We start from the raw sequence: 18,878 nt of genomic DNA, 5'->3' as shown, positions 1-18,878 counted from the left end.
TTATTATTATTCTGTAATACATGTTAAATGTGTAATATGTAATGGAATATTGGGGAGTAAATGTCCATTATGTCACATATGAAAGTAACTAGTTACACGCTACTTGAGTATTCTTTTAAATGGATACTTTTTTACTCAAGTAATTATTTACATCATTACTTTTACTTCTACTCGAGTAATTCTTTTTTTTCAAGTAATTGTACTTTTACTTGAGCACAGATTTTGGCTACTCTGCCCATCTCTGCAAAGATCTTACCCTTTTAAAAACGTTTGTAGTTGTTTTTCCCCTGAATTCCACTTAAAATGTCAGTCAAGGATTCTTGCACCAAAAATGATTGTAATTTATTCTGACATGAACATATTCCACCCTATCTCTAACCGTTGGAATTAAAGGAACAGTTCACTCAGGAATTACAATTCTGTCAATTATTTCACCCTCTTGTTGTTCCAAACCTGTATGACTGTCTTAGTTGTACACAAAACAAAGAAAGGGAAAAAATTATACAATTCAACAAAAGTATACAGTGACTATGGGCTGGCAAGGTTAAAAAAAGGATAAAAAAAACCACCCTAGAACTGGTCCATACAACTCCTGCACTAAATTCTGCATCATCCAAAGCATACAAAAGCTTATAAATGTTTGTAAATTCAGAGGTGTCAGTGATTGACAATGCCATTGGTTCTCACATATCTCATCACAGATCATCATACGACACATCATTTGAATGTGCACAAGCACAAATTATATCGGATGGCTTAAGACTAGTTATTGACCTTGGGGCCTGGGTAGCTTAGTGGTAAAGACGCTGACTACCACCCCTGGAGTTCGCTAGTTCGAATCCCAGGGCGTGCTGAGTGACTCCAGCCAGGTCTCCTAAGCAACCAAATTGGCCCGGTTGCTAGGGAGGGTAGAGTCACATGGGGTAACCTCCTCGTGGTCACTATAATGTGGTTTGTACTCGGTGGGGTGTGTGGTGAGTTGAGCGTGGATGCCGCAGTGGATGGCGTGAAGCCTCCACACACGTTATGTCTCCATAAGATGCGCGGGTTGACGATCTCAGATGCGGAAGCAACTGGGATTCGTCCTCCGCCACCTGGACTGAGGCGAATCACTACGCGATCATGAGGACCTAAAAACACATTGGGAATTGGGCATTCCAAATTGGGAGAAAAAGGGGGGGGGGGAAAGACTGGTTATTGACAGAGATTTCCTGATTTGATTCGATTCCGATTCACAAGCTCTCGATTCAATTCCATTACGATTTGATTTGATTGTGATTCATTTTTTGGTGTATTTCTATTCAAGTATAAATTTTGCCTACATATCACAAAGATTATCTCTCAGCTAATTCTGTAAATTTAAAAGGAAGCCTTTCTAACTTGGTACATTACGAAAATATTAACAACAGGGCCCAAAACTATGCCATACAATTGCTATTTATTGAAAAGATAAAATAATCAATGCAACCAAAACAGAAGTGAACTTTAAAGTACAAGCTTGATGTTGACATTTTAAGAAATAGTCTTGGGATCGTTCAAATGAAGATCACTTTAAATTTGGGCTGTCAGTTGATTCAAATTTTTAATCGAATTACATGACGTCCTGATGAATTAATCGCTTATATAAATATTCAGTGAAAGGCCCCCACATAACAATAATTCAGTATGTAATGATTCAATATTTATCAATATAATATATATTATAAATATAATTCAAAAAATCTAAATGGTTTACATTATTGTGGCAGAAGAGTAAAGCATTGATAAGACGATAAAAAAGTGGCATACGAAGTCAATATATTGTTTATTTCCATATTATTAAACATAATTGGCATACAGTACACAGCAATCCATTTTGCAATTGAATTCAATAAAGCTAATGTAATTTCTGCGCCACGAATAGGAATTGCAAAAATAAACGTTTTCAAAACAGCTTTCTGAATACGCTTGGACAATTGGCCAAACATTTTGTTTCTCACAGAAGAGAGAAAGTCACTCAGCTTTGGAATGACATTTAAAATATTATATACCTCAACGGCCATGTTAATATTTAAATGATGGCGGTAATATGTTAATTAGCTCAATGTTATTTTCTTGATGAATTCTGAATTACTACTATTTAAGTAAATGGAACTCTTTTACTGTATTTCAAAGGATGAAGGAACGTTGCGTTTTCCATGATGTGACCAATTTAAATCCGCTAGCCTGCCAAAAACTGACCTGCAGCATTTGAATGATTTCTCGGTTCTGGTCTTAATCCTATTGTCCAGCGCTCATACACACTTCACTGGCAGCAGGAATAATTTCCTCCTCTGTTACAGAAGTTACTCAACTACAGATTACAAGCATGTGCTGCTGTTGGGCAAGATGTAAAAGGCTGCTTTAGGCATCTCAGATTGTTGAAAGTGTATTTGTTTCTGTTTGACTGATTTGCTTTTTTGCTAACTTTATTTTAGAGAACTGTCTGTTTGTCCTGCTTTGTTTAAACGGACCTTTTTCACAGGCTATAATGGCGTGTTTCCGCCCTATTTATCAGCGTAATTCTAGCAATGTCTTTATTATTTAATGTAAATTTATAACATCATTATTGGTTTATATTACCCTGGCATTAATAAAATATATAGTCAGCTCTGCTGCGATGGGTTTGTAATACAGCTGCTGAAAAAGAGACAGTAAATTTGTCATTTTGTCTATTCTGACTTGTAATCCATCTCCTTCTAATTTTTTTCTTCATTTGGAAATTCGTGGAAATGCACTAGTCTATTTTTCTTCTTTTGATGTTGGAGCAAATCGGAATTCAAAAATAATATTTGCTGCGGTCTCTCATTCACGGCTATAAAACTTTACCTTGCTACAGTTTACTTCCGTGTTCCAAACCAGGAAATGTGAAAGGGTCTATAGTCCAACAACATCTGAAACAAAAACATCTGATGCTCTACAATGTAGAAGCATAGCATTTATTTATTTTTCCCTGAAGTCCCCTTAAAAAGTAAGTCAAGTTATCTTGCAAGGTGACCATTTTACATCCTCTTTCTGACCCTTAGAATTAAACAGCTGTTACAGTCTATCTTCAAGACTTCTGCCTCATGTCTACATTGGTTGTGATTTATGTTATGAACCAATAGGAGGAGCTGTTGATCATTTTATGAAGTCTAATCCAACAGCAGGAATGAGATGCTACAGAAACGATGTTCTCATCATCTTAACCTGGGAACTCTTTCTCTCTCTTTCTCTCTGTAGGTGATTTTGGGAGAGTATCGCTGGATGTCTTATGATCAGATGTATAAAGTGGTGAGAGCGTTCGGGAGTGGTTTGGCCGCTCTGGGGCATAAACCTTTTAAAAACATTGCCATCTTCTGCGAGACGAGGGCGGAGTGGATCATAGCAGCACAGGCTTGTTTCATGTACAACTTCCCATGTGAGTCACACATGCACATTTGAAAATGAAGGTTCTTTAGATTCAGCACAGAACCCTGTTCTTATCAAGAACAATTTGTTGTCATTTATGATTTATGAGTTGGCTATGCCAACTCAGAAACCATAAATGACCAGAAAATAGCCTATATGCCTATCTTCTGAAGTTCATTTATGGTTTTCTGAAGAACTTGCTATGGGAAGCATCTATTATAGTACTTAATACTTAGGGTTAGTGATTTCATTAAACCCCTAACCCTAAACTTCAGTGTGTGTAACCCGTCCTATGCCGATTGTACAGACATGAATGACACCTCAAATCCTGAGGCTTGTTAAGGAGAGGTTCGCTAGCACATTTCTAAACAATCAGACTTACGATTTTTGTCAAGTGAATGAAAAACGGGTGAAAAAATCCCATAAACTTTCATTGAAGGACGGATCTGAGATATATCTAGAGACCAGAATATCATAGAGACTTGGGGACAGAGCCTTTTACTTGGGCCAGTGAGTAACCACCCAGAACACCCTAGCAAAAGCATAGCAATGCCCTGGCAACCACCCACAACACCCTGGCATCATGGCAGCAAGTTTTGCCTACACGAACGGCAATGACATATTCTAATGTATTACAAAAGTAAAAGGAGATGAACACAAATCACACTGTTATTACACACGTGCACACACACACACACACACACACACACACACACACACACACACACACACAGACGTCAGTCCTCGGAAGTACACTATGCAAGTCAAGAATTTTCTATATTTTATGTGTGGATGTATTTTATGTGTTACACTAGGGCTGTGAATCGATTACAGTTTTTAATTGAATTATTTACATTAATCGTGTGTGTGTGTGTGTGTGTGTGTATGTGTGTATATATATATATATATATATATATATATATATATATATATATATATATATATATATATATATATATATATAGAGAGAGAGAGAGAGAGAGAGAGAGAGAGAGAGAGAGAGAGAGAGAGAGAGAGAGAGAGAGAGAGAGAGAGATAAAATATACACACACAGTGCATTCAAAAGTATTCAGACCCCTTCATTTTTGTCACATTTTGTTATGTTGCAGCCTTACGATAAAATGTTTTTAATTTTTCCTTTTTTTCAAATCAGTCTACACTCCATAGCCCATAATGACAAAACAAAACCCAGATTTTTGATGACTTTGCAAATGTATTAAAAAGAAAAAACTGAAATATCGCATTGACATTCAGACTCTTAACGCAGTACTTAGTTTAAACACCAATGGCAGCGATTACAACCTCAAGTCTTTTGGGTATGATGCGACAAGCTTTGCACTCCTGGATTTGGGGATTTTCTGCCATTCTTCTCTACAGATCCTCTCAAGCTCTGTCAGGTTGGATGGGAACCGTCGGTAGTCAGCCATTTTCAGGTCTCTCCAGAGATGTTTGATTGGGTTCAAGTCCAGGCTCTGGCTGGACCACTCAAGGACATTCACAGAGTTGTCCCTAAGCCACTCTTGTGTTGTCTTGACTGTGTGTTTAGGGTCATTGTCCTGTTGGAAGGTGAACCTTCGGCACAGTCTTAGGTCCTAAGTGCTCTGAGTCTGGACCAGGTTTTCATTAAGGATATCGCTGTATTTTGCTGCATTCAGATTTCCTTCAACCCTGACCAGTCCCCCAGTCCCTGCTGCAGAAAAACACCCCCACAGCATGATGCTACCACCACCATGCTTCACCGTTGGGATGGTATTGCACAGGCGATGAGCGGTGCCTGGTTTCCTCCAGACATGACGCTTAGAATTGAGGCCAAACAGTTCAATCTTCGTTTAATCAGACCAGAGAATCTTGTTTCTCACAGTTTGAGAGTCCTTTAGGTGCTTTTTTGCAAATTCCAAGCAGGCTTTCATGTGTCTTGCACCGAGGAGAGGGTTCCTTCTGGCCACTCTGCCATAAATCCCAGATTGGTGGAGTGTTGCAGTGATGGTTGTCCTTCTGCAAGTTTCTCCCATCTCCACACATGATCTCTGGAGCTCAACCAGAGTGACCATCGGTTTCTTGGTCACACCTCTTAACAAGGCCCTTCTCCCTCGATTGCTCAATTTGGTCAGGCAGCCAGCTCTAGGAAGTTCCAAACTTCTTCCATTTAAGAATTATGGAGGCCACTGTGCTCTTGGGAACCTTCAATGGAGCCAAAGAAATTTGCAGCCTTCCCCAGATCTGTGCCTCGACACAGTCTGTATCTAAGCTCTGCAGGCAGTTCCTTTGACCTCATGGCTTGGTTTTTGCTCTGATATGCATTTTCAGCTGTAAGTCTGAATGCTTATGTGATATTTCAGTTATCAAAAGTCTAGTTTTGCTTTGTCATTATGGGGTATGGAGTGTAGACTGATGTGCAAAAAATATAATATAAAGCATTTTAGCATAAGACTGCAACATAACAAAATGAGAAAAAAAAAAGAATACTTTCTGAATGCACTGTGTGTGTGTGTGTGTGTGTGTGTGTGTGTGTGTTATACTGTGTATATATATATATATAACAGTTTAAGTTTGTGTGTAGGTCAGATTGTCCTCATTGCACTGTTGTTATATAAACATGATATCTCATCCTCTTTTCCTTTCCTCCTTGTTTTTTTCTTCAACCTCCTCTAAAGTGTCCAACAGCGATGTGATTTTTCTTAGCTCAGGGGCGCATCCCTTAAACACACATGCATACAAACACACACACTGGGGTGAATCTCATGAAACCAAGGACCATTAAGATTAGGTTGGGGGGGTGAGCCCTTAGATATGTCCAGTCCTAATTTCTTTCAATAGGAAATACATCAACATGCTCATAAAGCAATTTCATGGGGTCTTTAATCATCATTAAAATAATGTCACAATGCAAAATAAAATCATAATGATCTGAACATTTACCCCATTGTGTCTCTCATATACTGTATGCAGTAACACACACACACACACACACAGTTTGTCTGACTTCTGCACCCTGGTGTTTCTGTCAACATCAGATGCTCACGTACTGAATGTCATCCGGTCTAAGTGCATGTGTGGAGAGTGACTGCATTCAAATGTAATGTTGCACTTGTGTTGCAAACATGCTTTGTCTCACATGTTCAAGTGTTAATGTGTATGTCAGATGTCTGTATGTATTAGCATATGTTTAAGCTTGTTTATATACAGTGGGGATTAAATATCTGAGATTTTTACATTTAAACCTGCAAATTAACAGTTTTAGAAACAAAGAAATATTATCACAAACTGAGGAAATGTTAAGGATTTTACAATATTTCTAGGTCCATAATCAAATAAGCAAATTTGAGATATTTAGCATCTTAACTCCTTTGCACAAAAGGTCAGATTTTCTTGCTTCCATTGAAGCACACAATATTCTCTTTGGAACATTCTCAAATCATGCTGGATAGCTTGGATCATCAGGTTTTGTTCATGGTAGCTCGAGCTCATGTGGTTATCATCGAAGAAATTCGTTTCACTGTTTCACTCAAATTGGTAAAGGAATAGTTCACTCAAAAATGAAAAATCTCTCATCATTTACTCACCCTCATGTCATCCCAGATGTGTATGACTTTCTAATGCAGAACACAAATGAAGATTTTTAGAAGAATATCTCAGCTCTGTTGGTCCATACAATGCACAAAAAGGCAGCATAAAAATAATCCATACGACTCCAGTGATCAAATCCATGTCTTCGGAAGCGATATGATCAGTATTTAGTCCTTATTTTAAAATGTTTCACCGCCTTTGACCAGTTGGTGGCTGAATGTGAAAGTGAAAGTTACGTCCACACCAGAAACACTTCTGAAGACGTTGATAAAACCACTGGAGTCATATGGATTACTTTCATGCTGCCTTTGTTATTTTTGGACCTTCTAAGTTCTGATCACCATTCACTTGCATTGTATGGACCAATAGAGCTGAGATATTCTTCTAAAAATCTTCATTTGTGTTCTGCAGAAGATAGAAAGACATACACATCTGGGATGGCTTGAGTGTTAGTAGATGATGAGAGAATTTCAATTTTTGTGTGAACTATCCCTTTTAATATAATTTGTATTCCATTGGAAATAAATTCAAGATAGACACATTTGCACTAGTGGTCTCAGACTTTTGAACCTTTTGTATGTGTGTGTCTGTTGTTGTTTCCGTGGTGATGTCCTATCTGTTTATGTGTCACGGCTGAAGTGTCGCGCCCTCAAGCAGTGACGTAGACTGATGATGTCACAGAACACAGCTCACTGACCCCCTGTGCTCTTAGTGCAGCCATGTGCGTGTGTGTGTGTGAGAGACAGAGAGAGAGAGAGAAACATGTAATTGAAGGTACATGTAATTGCTCATATAATCTGTAATATACTGTAAGAATGTGTGTAACATTTATCCACATGATTTTTAATAAATTTTTATGGTTGCATTCTGGCTTGTGGTTGTCTGCCCTCATCATGAACTTTTCACAGTTGTGCATGCTGCTGCTACTGATATCGGACACACTTGTACATCTCACACACACACACACACACACACACACACACACTAGACCACTTGAGAGACAGTGTAACAACTTCACAGTTATCACAATCTTACCATCGGCCAGGCCGATTAATCAGCCAATATTTGACTATTGTAAGATTATCTGCATCTATTGCTACCCAAGCTCGCATGACCGATTAACATGTGATGTATTTCCCCTTGTTCCAAAATCTACTGACAACCTTGTCAATGCAACTGATGATGCATACTGTACATTTTTTGTTTAGAAATATTTTTTTGTGAATTTTTTGTAAATATTATTTCTGCAATTCTAATTTGCTATTGTATCATTAAATTGTAATATAAGTATATTCTCTCTAGACAGTGGCATCAGTGTCTGCCATCCAAAAAACATTACAGATTAATAACTTAAGGAATAGTTTACACAAATATGGGATTTTTTTCACCCTCGTGTTGTTCAAAACCGATATAAGTTTTTTCTTTTTCAAGAATGTTAACACTGCTCTTTTTTCTTCTCCATACAATGAAAGTAAATGGTGACTGAGGATAATAATGTCCCTTACATCTCCTTTTGTATTCCACTAAAGAAATAGTAAGTTTGGGTTTGTAACAAAATTATATTGTGTAAATGAATTTTCACTTTTGGGTGAACTATCCCTTAAATAATTGAGCAGATGACGTTTATAAAGATTAAATAATTCGAAATAATAATAATACGTTTTATTCATATTGCGCCTTTCTAAAACTCAAGGTCACTTCACAAAGCCAAAAATAAAATAAAATAAAAATATTTAAACAATTGTACATTTACAGTAATTTATATTCTAAATATAATCATTCTGATGCACATGCACCAGATGGACGATTTTGGATCGTCTCACTTTAGTTGTGTCGTGTCATAAACGTCACTGTGTCAAAAGTAGTTTGTGACGTGTCAAAACACGTCTCATGATCCCTGCATTTAGAATTGCGCTCCGTCCAGCTGTTTTTGAACGCAAGAATGCGTCTTCATCATGTGCTCTCACTAGTGTCAAGCATTTCTGAGGCTGAGATCTGAAAGGCATACTACTACTTTCTTAGCCAAAAGTAGTATGGCTTTCCGAACTCAGCTTGAGTGTGGTTTGTTGTCTGTACAGCTGCGCGTTGCCTAAACAGCTGGAGTTTCACTTACTCCCCCCTGCTGAAAACACATGGTGCTTCAAGCATGAATTGCTCCTGAAATATTTCTTAGTAAGGTCCGGGGACATGATTAATTGTTGACAGCCCTAAATATTATTTGTTAATTTATCTCTGCTTATCTTTTGCATGAGAAAGCATACAAGTAAGTCATTAGCTGGAGGACAGAAATTATGGAAAAAACATCCCTATGTTTCTAGTGACACTAAAATTGAGGAAATAGACACACATATTTCTAAAGATTAAAAGAGGGAAACTCCAACCCCAAAGATTCATAGATCAGAGGTCACTGCTGTGTGACCTTTTTATTTTCTGACAAGTGAAGCTGAGCTGATTCATCATTCTGTAAAACTAGACAGGAATATCAGGCTTTCTGAAGCTTTGATTCTCTTAATTCAGTGGACAATTATTCCATTTCAAAACGCTCCGCACACGACACACTGCTGACGTCTACTGGTCAAGTGCTTGGAAAAGCAACACAAATACCCAAAACTCCAGAGGCCTAGAGAGGCCATGGTTTGTTTATTTATCTGTCTTATCTTCAGATCATTAATCATTGTCTTAGTCTCAAGATAACAAAAGTTGCAACTTGCATAATTTTGGAATGTCGACTTTCTAATCCATCATCTTGGTTGGAAGACTTTCAAATGAGATGAGTGTTCAACAGAAGAATTAGAATTAAAATATAGTTTACTGTCCCTGTAAAGACATTTTTTTGATCACAAAACAAGTTGCAAAAACGTATTTTCTGATCTCGCCAGTTTTAGAAAGTCACACATGGTCTCGATCATAGTTACTGAGAAAATAATTGCAAAAATCTAAATAATATTGCATGGTCTTTCGGCTTCCATTCATAACAGAACCCCCTCATTGACAATGATTTGGATTTTACATGTAGTATGTTTAAAAGGGTATTCTATTATATCTTTAGCAGGCCTGAATTTATGCATCACATGTAGGCTTTGATAGAAATGTAATGGCTACATTTGAATTGTTGAATTATTTTTATATTATGTATAAACTGTCACAGTTGTATAGCTTAGATTTCATATTTATGCTCTGTGCATCTGTATGTTTTTGTTGAGAAGGACATACCTCATTTTTTTGTGCATGTTCGACTCTAAACAAGTGAATGTTTGGAAGAAGCTCTCAAGTATTTCATATCTGTTTGTTTGTGTTACAGTGGTAACTCTTTACTCTACTCTGGGAGGTCCTGCGATTGTTCACGGACTCAATGAAGCTGAAGTTTCCTATATTATCACCAGCAAAGAACTTCTGGAAACCAAACTCAAGGTGATCAGACACTGTGCTGTTATTTCTATTGTCAAAACAGATTCTAAGTAAACTGTAAAACCTGAAAATAAAAAATGCTTAATGTGGTAATAATCTGAATTAACATTTAAATTAACTGGTTCTAGACGCATCAAAAATATGACTGAATCAACCTGAAAACATTAGGGGCCATTCACACTGAACATGTTTTTGCATGTAAACATGCAGTAGATGGACGTCTTTGATAATTGTATTTTTTTAGATGCAGTGTCAAATTAAAAAGAACTTCAACTTTTACATGCCTTGAGACACCTGAGCTGTATTTGTTGCCATGCATCTAGCTTTCTTTTCACACAAGAATGTATTCTGTCTGAAAGGCTGTTATATTTTAGTTACAGCCTATTTTTCACGATCCAGTCAAATCCCGCTGGATAAAATCAAGTCCCTTTCTATATTTCCCTTTGAATATTCCGTTTTACTCAAAAAGGTGTTACATTACAAAAGACAAATGCATTGCAAATGGAGTTCCATGTTTCCTTTTTAAAGGAATAGTTCACCCAAAAATGGTTTTACTCACCCTAACACTCAAAAAAAAATATTTTAGCCCATTTTTTATTTATGCATTTCGATTTCATATCAAATTGAAATGCGTAACTCTTAAAGCTGGGCAAAAATGGCGAAACTATATACTATAGTAAAATAGTAGACTGTATGCTTTCTCAAACTCAAATTACTTTCTTCTGTAAATCACAAATGAATATTAAAAAAAATAATAATAATAAATTAGAGTTTCAAGCTCCAAAAAAGGACATAAGGCAGCATTAAAGTAACATATACAACTCGAGTGGTTTAATCCATGTCTTCTGAAGCAATAAGATTGGTTGTATCATGCACGCGTCAGTTGAGCATCAAGTTCGAGGACACCTAAACAAGCCTCTTGTACATGCCAAGGAGAGCTGGGTGGAAGGGAAGCATTTTGATGAATAAGAACGGATTTTTTTTTTTGCTTTGTTTCTCACCCAAACCGATCGTATCACTTCAGAAGACATGAATTAAACCATTTGAGTCATATGGATTACTTTTATGCTGACTTTTGTCCCATTTTGGAGCTTGAATGTTTTGGACTCCATTGACTTGCACTGTATGGACAAAAACACCCAATACATCCTTTAAAATATCTTTCTTTGTGTTCCACAGAAGAAAGTCATATGAGTTTGTTGTGAATGATGAGAGAATTATCGTTTTCCTTTAAGGTAGATGTTATACTTGAATATGGAATTTTTTGTCTGTTTGTATTTTTACACACAGGATATTTTGCTGGAGGTTCCAAGGTTACGGCACATTATTGTTGTTGACGATAAACTCAACGGCGGCTCTGAATACCCTAGAGGCATCAGTGTGCACAGCATGGACGCTGTACAGAGACTGGGGGCCCAGCCTGAGAATGGTGTGTGTGTGTGTGTGTGTGTGTGTGTGTGTGTGAGGTCACTTCAGGTCATGTGAATGAGAAATCCCACATCTGTGTCAAATTAAGGCCAGGGTGTCCCTGACTTTCTCACTCTCTAGTGTACTTCCTCTTTTATAATGCTCTGTGAAGTAAAGAGTAACCCTCAACAGCTGGAAGAAACAGTATTCGTCACACACTGGAGCATGTGCTGTGGTGGGGAGTCACTAACTAAAAGTACTGATCTTAACTATGTTTTCCAGTAGTGTGACAGTAGTTCTGCAAAACAAATACTTCTGCAGTAAAAAGCTACCTTTTGCAAAATAGTTTTGCATTGCACCTACAATTTTACAGCTTATTGAATTGACAACATGATCAGACGTGCTCTCCAAAAATAACGTTTTCTTATTCCTATTCATTTTAGTTAACTGGTTTGTTTTTTATGTATATGAACCATTTCAAAATAAATTCTGTTTGATTATTTAAATAAATGCTGCTGTTCATCACTTCGTTTTCAACTCGATAGTTTTATTTCATGTCGATTTAATGAAGTAAAAGGGTAGCTTGTAGGGATGCACAATTAATCAGAAAAGTAATCGAGTTTACGATTATGGTTGCAGCGAATTTGTGATCTTGAAAAATGGTAAAAGCGAAAAGCATAGTTGTTGGTCATTTAGAATTATTTTGGCTCCCTTGCGTGTCTTGCGGGCTCGTTTGCAATGCAGATGGTAAATATACTGCAAATGAACAACACGGCAAAACTAGAACTGGCCCAGACACGGTGTAAATAATTGATTTATTGTGCAATGTAGACCGCTTTCAGTGTAGACAGTTTGGTTTTGTCATGCTACTAAGTGGGCTGATATATATATATATATATATCAGTATAAAATGGCAATAAAAAGTTCTCAGCTTGTTTTGGATGTGTAGCTAGCATAAAGAATATAGCAAGAAGTTGAACACAAGTATTTAATGTAACTTCTGTTAATCTACATTAATAATCGATAACGACACTGATTTCAATTATAAGGGTAATAATTGATAATAATGACTTTTGTGACAAATGTGCAGCCCTAGTAGCTTGACAAGCCACTGTTTCAAAGTAGCTTCCCCAACAGTGTGTGTGTGTGTGTTTGTGGGCAGGTTTGGGTGGTTTGCGAGAAAAAACAATGTTACAAACTGGTAATTACAAGTGTATTATGCTATAAATGTTGTTTATGAGGACATTTCTAGTGTCCCCATAATTCAAATCGCTTAAACATAGTAAACGATGTTTTTTTGAAAATGTAAAAATGCAGAAAGTTTTTTGTGAGGGTTAGGTTTAGGGTTAGGGTTAGGGGATGGAATCTATAGTTTGTACAGTATAAAAATCATTATGTCTATGGAGAGTCCTCATAATGATAGCTAAACCAACGTGTGTGTGAGTGTGTGTATGTGTTTGTATGTGTGTATAATTCAAATAGATAAAAAAAAACATACTAAACGATGTTTTATTGAAAATGTAAAAATGCAGAAAGTTTTTTGTGAGGTTTAGGGGTAGAGTTAGGGGATAGAATCTATAGTTCTTACAGTATAAAAATCATTATGTCTATGGAGAGTCCTCATAAGGATAGCTGCACCAACGTGTGTGTGTGTGTGTGTGTGTGTGTGTGTGTGTGTGTTTTCTCACACTTCCTCAGACTTCACATGACATTGAGTTGATCCCTCTCTTTCAGCTCGACATGACATTTACTCGCTCTCTCTGTTCTGTCACCATGCTAATACTAAATCACATTGTCCGCTAACTCAAAACACGCTCTCACACACAAATGTACAAACTCTAATTCCCATGTTTTTATGGTTTTAAAATCTTGGAAAACCTCAAACAGAACACTCAAATTTAAGGCTAAAATGTTCTGTTCTGCTACTTAAAACCCTACCCCACCCCCTCTGTCACTCACTTCCTTTCCCTTTTCATTAATTCAAATCATATAACTTTATTTTACTTTTCATAGCCACTTTCCCCTTAATAATAAGCTTAATAAGTGATATCATTGTTTGCAATGATCTGCAACATGTACATATCTGTTAACATCTCAAAAAAATGTGTTGTGTGGTTTCATGACACTTTAAAGTTCATAACCAGCGTATATGACATGCTCTGTGTGTTCAGAAGATCAAAGCGCTGGTCTATCATGTCACAATTACACAAATAGCGACAGGGGCCCCCCGGGCTTCAGTCCATGTGTTATTAATGTGTACATTAATTCACCTCTATATGCTCTTTCTAAATATTTAAGAAAGAAGCACTTCAAGTAACACTGGCTATAACAAAATGGCATGTAAAAAGGAAATATATCTAAACTATCTTTAACTGTTGAGACCCCTGCCAAGTTGGTTATTTTACATGATGTCTCGACTCTCAAGTCAGAGTTCACAAGTTCTACGAAGACGTGAGCATTTTTTACAAGTCGGAATCTCGTAATTATGGTGATTCTGACATGGCATGAATGCACCATTAATCACATTACATTGTAGAGAAAGTAATTTGTTTGTAGTAACTTCAATGCCTGTCTCTCTACAGCGTCAATGCAAAGACAGCCTCCATGTGCATCTGATGTGGCCGTGATAATGTACACCAGTGGCTCTACAGGAATACCGAAAGGAGTCATGATCTCCCACAGTAATATTACTGCAGGAATTACAGGCATGGCCGAGAGGATTCCCAACCTCGGGTATAGACAAACTAACATCCTGTGATTTATCATGTCATGCCTCTGACTCAACTGTGCACGTGCAGCCATGTGCATTCACTGCTGTGTGTGTGGATACTGTATCGTGTTGATCATTGTTTCCTAGAAAGCCAGTCATTTCATTTGGATAAAATAAACCAAGATGAATGGAGAGTGACACTGAGAAAAAGAAAAGAGTGAAGATTATGGCTTTGTGGGGATTTATATTTGCCATGCACAGTTTATTGTATAGTATCTTGTGTATTTTATGGTTGTATACCTATTATGTATTGTCTGTGTGCATGTGTATATATTTTTTAACATTTTTATTTTATACTGATGATAAATTCTTAATTCAAAATCAGTCAAAACAAATTTGCTGTATTTATTTAGCATTTTTGTTTTTGCAGTGAGGATGACACATACATTGGTTACCTTCCTTTGGCTCATGTGTTAGAGTTGAGCGCTGAGATCGTTTGTTTGGCTCATGGATGTAGAATTGGCTACTCTTCCCCACAAACTCTTGCAGACCAGGTGATACAAACACACTTTCTCATGTTGAACTTTGAAGATCAAAGCACTGCTTAGTGATGTCCCAAATAAGCAACAAAGAGATCGCAACAGTGCCCGTGTCACAGTGTCAACCGTCTTGGTTTTTCCCATAATTTTTTCAGAATGTCTGTTTGCACCCCGGTGTAAATAGCATCTGCCACACAATGCAGCTATTTGCACCCCAATAGTCTGGTGGAACCACAGAAATATACGAAAGACTAACTAATAGATGTCGCTGCAGTGGCGTGGGGTGTAAAACCGGAGTGTGAATGTGTACTGTTGTCCTAGTGACCGCGGTTCGAATCCACCTTTTGTCCCACTCTTTTTCCCATACGATTTCCTCTTTCCACTCTTAATATTTCCTTTAATACTACTTAAAATAGGGGGTCTGGGTAGCTCAGCGAGTAAAGATGCTGACTACCACACCTGGAGTCGCAAGTTCTAATCCAGGGCGTGCTGAGTGACTCCAGTCAGACTTCCTAAGTAACCAATTGGCCCGTTTGCTAGGGTGGGTGAAGTCACATGGGGTAGCCTCCTCGTGGTCGTTATAATGTGGTTCTCTCTTTCGGTGGGGCACGTGGTGAGTTGTGCGTGCATCTTATCACGTGGCTTGTTGAGCACTTTACCACGGAGACTTAGCACGTGTGGAGGCTTCACGCTATTCTCCGCGGTAACGTGCTCAACAAGTCACGTGATAAGATGCGCAGATTGACGGTCTCAGATGTGGAGGCAACTGAGATTCGTTCTCCGCCACCTGGATTGAGGTGAGTCACTACACCACCACGAGGACCTAGAATGCATTGGGAATTGGGCATGCCAAATTGGGGACAAAAAAGGGAGAAAATCCACAACAACAAAAAAAAAAATACTAAAAATAATAGATAAAAATGAATATAAATGTTGATTTCATCACAGTGATTTGGTCACGGTGAATGTCGAGGAGTGCAGAGAAGAGTTTGATCCGAAGGTGGTGTCTGTCGATCGCAGTCGTTCCTGCGGTCACGGCTCGGCATCGCTTGTGTGTAGATTACATCACTGTACGACTAATATTGTATTAACCATGTATTTTTGGCCAAAAACCATAGTTTTAATGCAGTTAACCATGGTGTGAGGACAGTAATAGTAACCATGGTTAATTTTGTGGTTACTGTAAATTTACAGTGAAACCATGGTTACTGTAGTAAAACCAAGGTTATATTTTCTAAGGTAAGGTTAGGTTTAGGGGTTAATGTAGTGTGTCTGTTGGATGCTGCAGTGATGCCCATATTCTGTATGTTAGTATTTAAATATGGGTACAAATAGTATCTGACACTATGTGCACCAGAGTGCAATTAGTATCTACTATTATTTGCACCAGGGTTGGGGTGCAAATAATATCGTCCACTATTTGCACTGGGGTGTAATTAGCATATATCATTATTTGCACCAGGGTGCAAATAGCATCTGCCTTATTTTTTTCCATAGAGATTTCATACAATTCTTAATGAAAGAGTTCTTAATGAAAGAGCCATGAACCAAACCAACCAGCACAGAGGTGAATCACAACATTACAAACTTTGAGCTGAAGCAAAAAGTATTTGAAAATCGGACAGAAAGACAAAGGTACAAGACTATTTACTTAACATCTTTCATGTGGGAAAGAAGTGCAAGACTATTAAAGGAATATTCCAGGTTCAATACAAGTTAAGCTCAATCGACAGCATTTGTGGCATAACGTTAACTACCACAATAATTTATTTCGACTCGTCCCTCTTTTTATTTAAAAAAAGTAAAAATCGAGGTTCCAGTGAGGCACTTACAATGGAAGTGAATGGGGCCAATTTTTAGAGGGTTTAAAAGCAGAAATGTGAAGCTTATAATTTAATAAAAACACATGCATGAATTCTTCTATTAAAACTCATGTATCATTTGAGCAGTAATGTTGTTTAAATCGTAATTTTTACAGTCATTTTAGGATTTTGGGTTTTGTTGACATTACATCGTCATGGCAACAAAGATGTAAGTTTTTATCACTCTAAAGTCATGTTTACATGCAAATTATTTACGTCTTGTGGCTAAACTTTTGAAACGGAGAGTATTTTAACATAAAAAATTGGCCCCCATTCACTCGCATTGTAAGCGCCTCACTGTAACCTCAATTTTTGCTTTTTTTAAAGAAAAGGAGGAACGAGTCGAAATAAATTTTTGTGTTAATCAATATTATGCCACAGATTTTGTCGATTGAGCTTTACTTGTATTGAGTCCGGAACATTTAAGCATTGTGAATGATGTAATAAAAAATGATGAAAACTATTGATTTAAAGTTGTTCATTTTAAGTATAGAAACAATGCATTTTATGTTAATTTAAAATATGTAGATATATACAAATATGTTTGAGAGTTTGAGAATATATAAGTAGAGAGAGCAAGTGGGAAGGTCGCTCCAGAGCTCTTTTTATGCGCTTCTCTGATTCTCTGATTGGTAAACTTTCTCTTTTCTGGATCACAGGTAGTGTAGTTCTTCACCAGAAATTCCAATAATAAACTTGTTTTTCATGAAGTTGAAATAAAGCAGACTGAAATGGCTTCAACAGAAGCAAATACCATCAATTAACAATCTCTGAGCTCACGGTTGGTCTGTCTTTTATGAGTTAATGTTAATAATCAATTTCCTAGGGGGTCTGGGTAGCTCGGTGGTAAAATACGCTGGCTACCACCTCTTGAGTTCGCTAGTTCGAATCCCAGGGCGTGCTGAGTGACTCCAGCCAGGTCTTCTAAGCAACCAAATTAGCCCGGTTGCTAGGGAGGGTAGAGTCACATGGGGTAACTTCCTCGTGGTCGCTATAATGTGGTTCATTCTCAGTGGGGCACGTGGTGAGTTGAGCGTGGATGCCTCCACATGCGCTATGTCTCCGTGGCAACGCTCTCAACAAGCCACGTGATAAGATGCGCTGGTTGACTATCTCAGACGCGGAGGCAACTGGGATTCGTCCTCCGCCACCCTGACTGAGGCGATTCACTATACGACCACGAGGACTTAAAAAAAGCACATTGGGAATTGGGCATTCCAAATTGGGAGAAAAAAAAAATCTATTTCCTAATGGAAAAAGTTATGGGATTTTTACCTCCAGAACCAGACTGTTGCGGTCTATTAAGAACTCGGGACATCAAATCATTGCTCTGTGATGTAAAAATGTATCATTTAATGTCAGATGATGTCACAATGGAAAATGCTAGTACATTGGGGACCAGATGATGGAAAACACAATTCATGAACTGAATTTTACGGATATGTTTGAGGCTTTTAATACATTGTATCGGTCTCTCTACTTTGTTTTTACTTTATAGTCTACAAAGATAAAGAAGGGGAGCAAAGGAGACGCTACAGTCCTGCAGCCCACTCTAATGGCAGCAGTGCCAGTAAGACTGAGTCTCTCTATCACTCTGTCCCTCTCTCTCTCTGGGTTTTGAGGGTTGAATGTCAGCAAATGTGATTGTCCAGAACAATTAACATCTGTAAACAGAACGTGAGAAAGCCCAGTGTATCTATCCCTTTGACACACACACAAGCAGTGACTCACAAACTTTAGATACACAATTAGTAATGTTTAATTTCAAGTTTATTTATTTTTTTGTCAGAGGATAATGTAAATGTATAAGCACACATACAGACACTGTATTGGAGCGGTTGTGAAGTGGAAGTCCCAGTGGAACGATAGTGAAACAGCACAGCAAACTTGCATAAACACAGCAGCTGACATGGATAGTGGGAGAACATCAGAGTAATCTTGAGGGAACATTGAAAAAATATTCAGAAAGCTTTTCCA

The 18,878-nt window shown here is 37.7% G+C and overlaps 1 protein-coding gene across 4 annotated transcripts in view; it reads left to right on the top strand.

The window, feature by feature from the left end:
- The window catches only part of LOC127429887 (fatty acid CoA ligase Acsl3-like), a 44,876-nt gene that overhangs the window by 10,124 nt on the left and 15,874 nt on the right, over window positions 1-18,878 (top strand). For all 4 annotated transcript variants that reach the window (XM_051679226.1, XM_051679224.1, XM_051679225.1 and 1 more), the window contains exons 3-8: window positions 3,241-3,418; window positions 10,277-10,386; window positions 11,674-11,812; window positions 14,373-14,523; window positions 14,931-15,054; window positions 18,400-18,471. In XM_051679226.1, the coding sequence (XP_051535186.1) occupies window positions 3,241-3,418; window positions 10,277-10,386; window positions 11,674-11,812; window positions 14,373-14,523; window positions 14,931-15,054; window positions 18,400-18,471 (774 nt within the window). The remainder of the gene's footprint in view (window positions 1-3,240; window positions 3,419-10,276; window positions 10,387-11,673; window positions 11,813-14,372; window positions 14,524-14,930; window positions 15,055-18,399; window positions 18,472-18,878) is intronic.

This window comes from Myxocyprinus asiaticus, chromosome 39, assembly GCF_019703515.2.
Source record: "Myxocyprinus asiaticus isolate MX2 ecotype Aquarium Trade chromosome 39, UBuf_Myxa_2, whole genome shotgun sequence".
Lineage (NCBI taxonomy): Eukaryota > Metazoa > Chordata > Actinopteri > Cypriniformes > Catostomidae > Myxocyprinus > Myxocyprinus asiaticus.
Note: the sequence above shows the minus strand (reverse complement) of the source record. Positions and strands in the feature narration are given on the sequence as shown.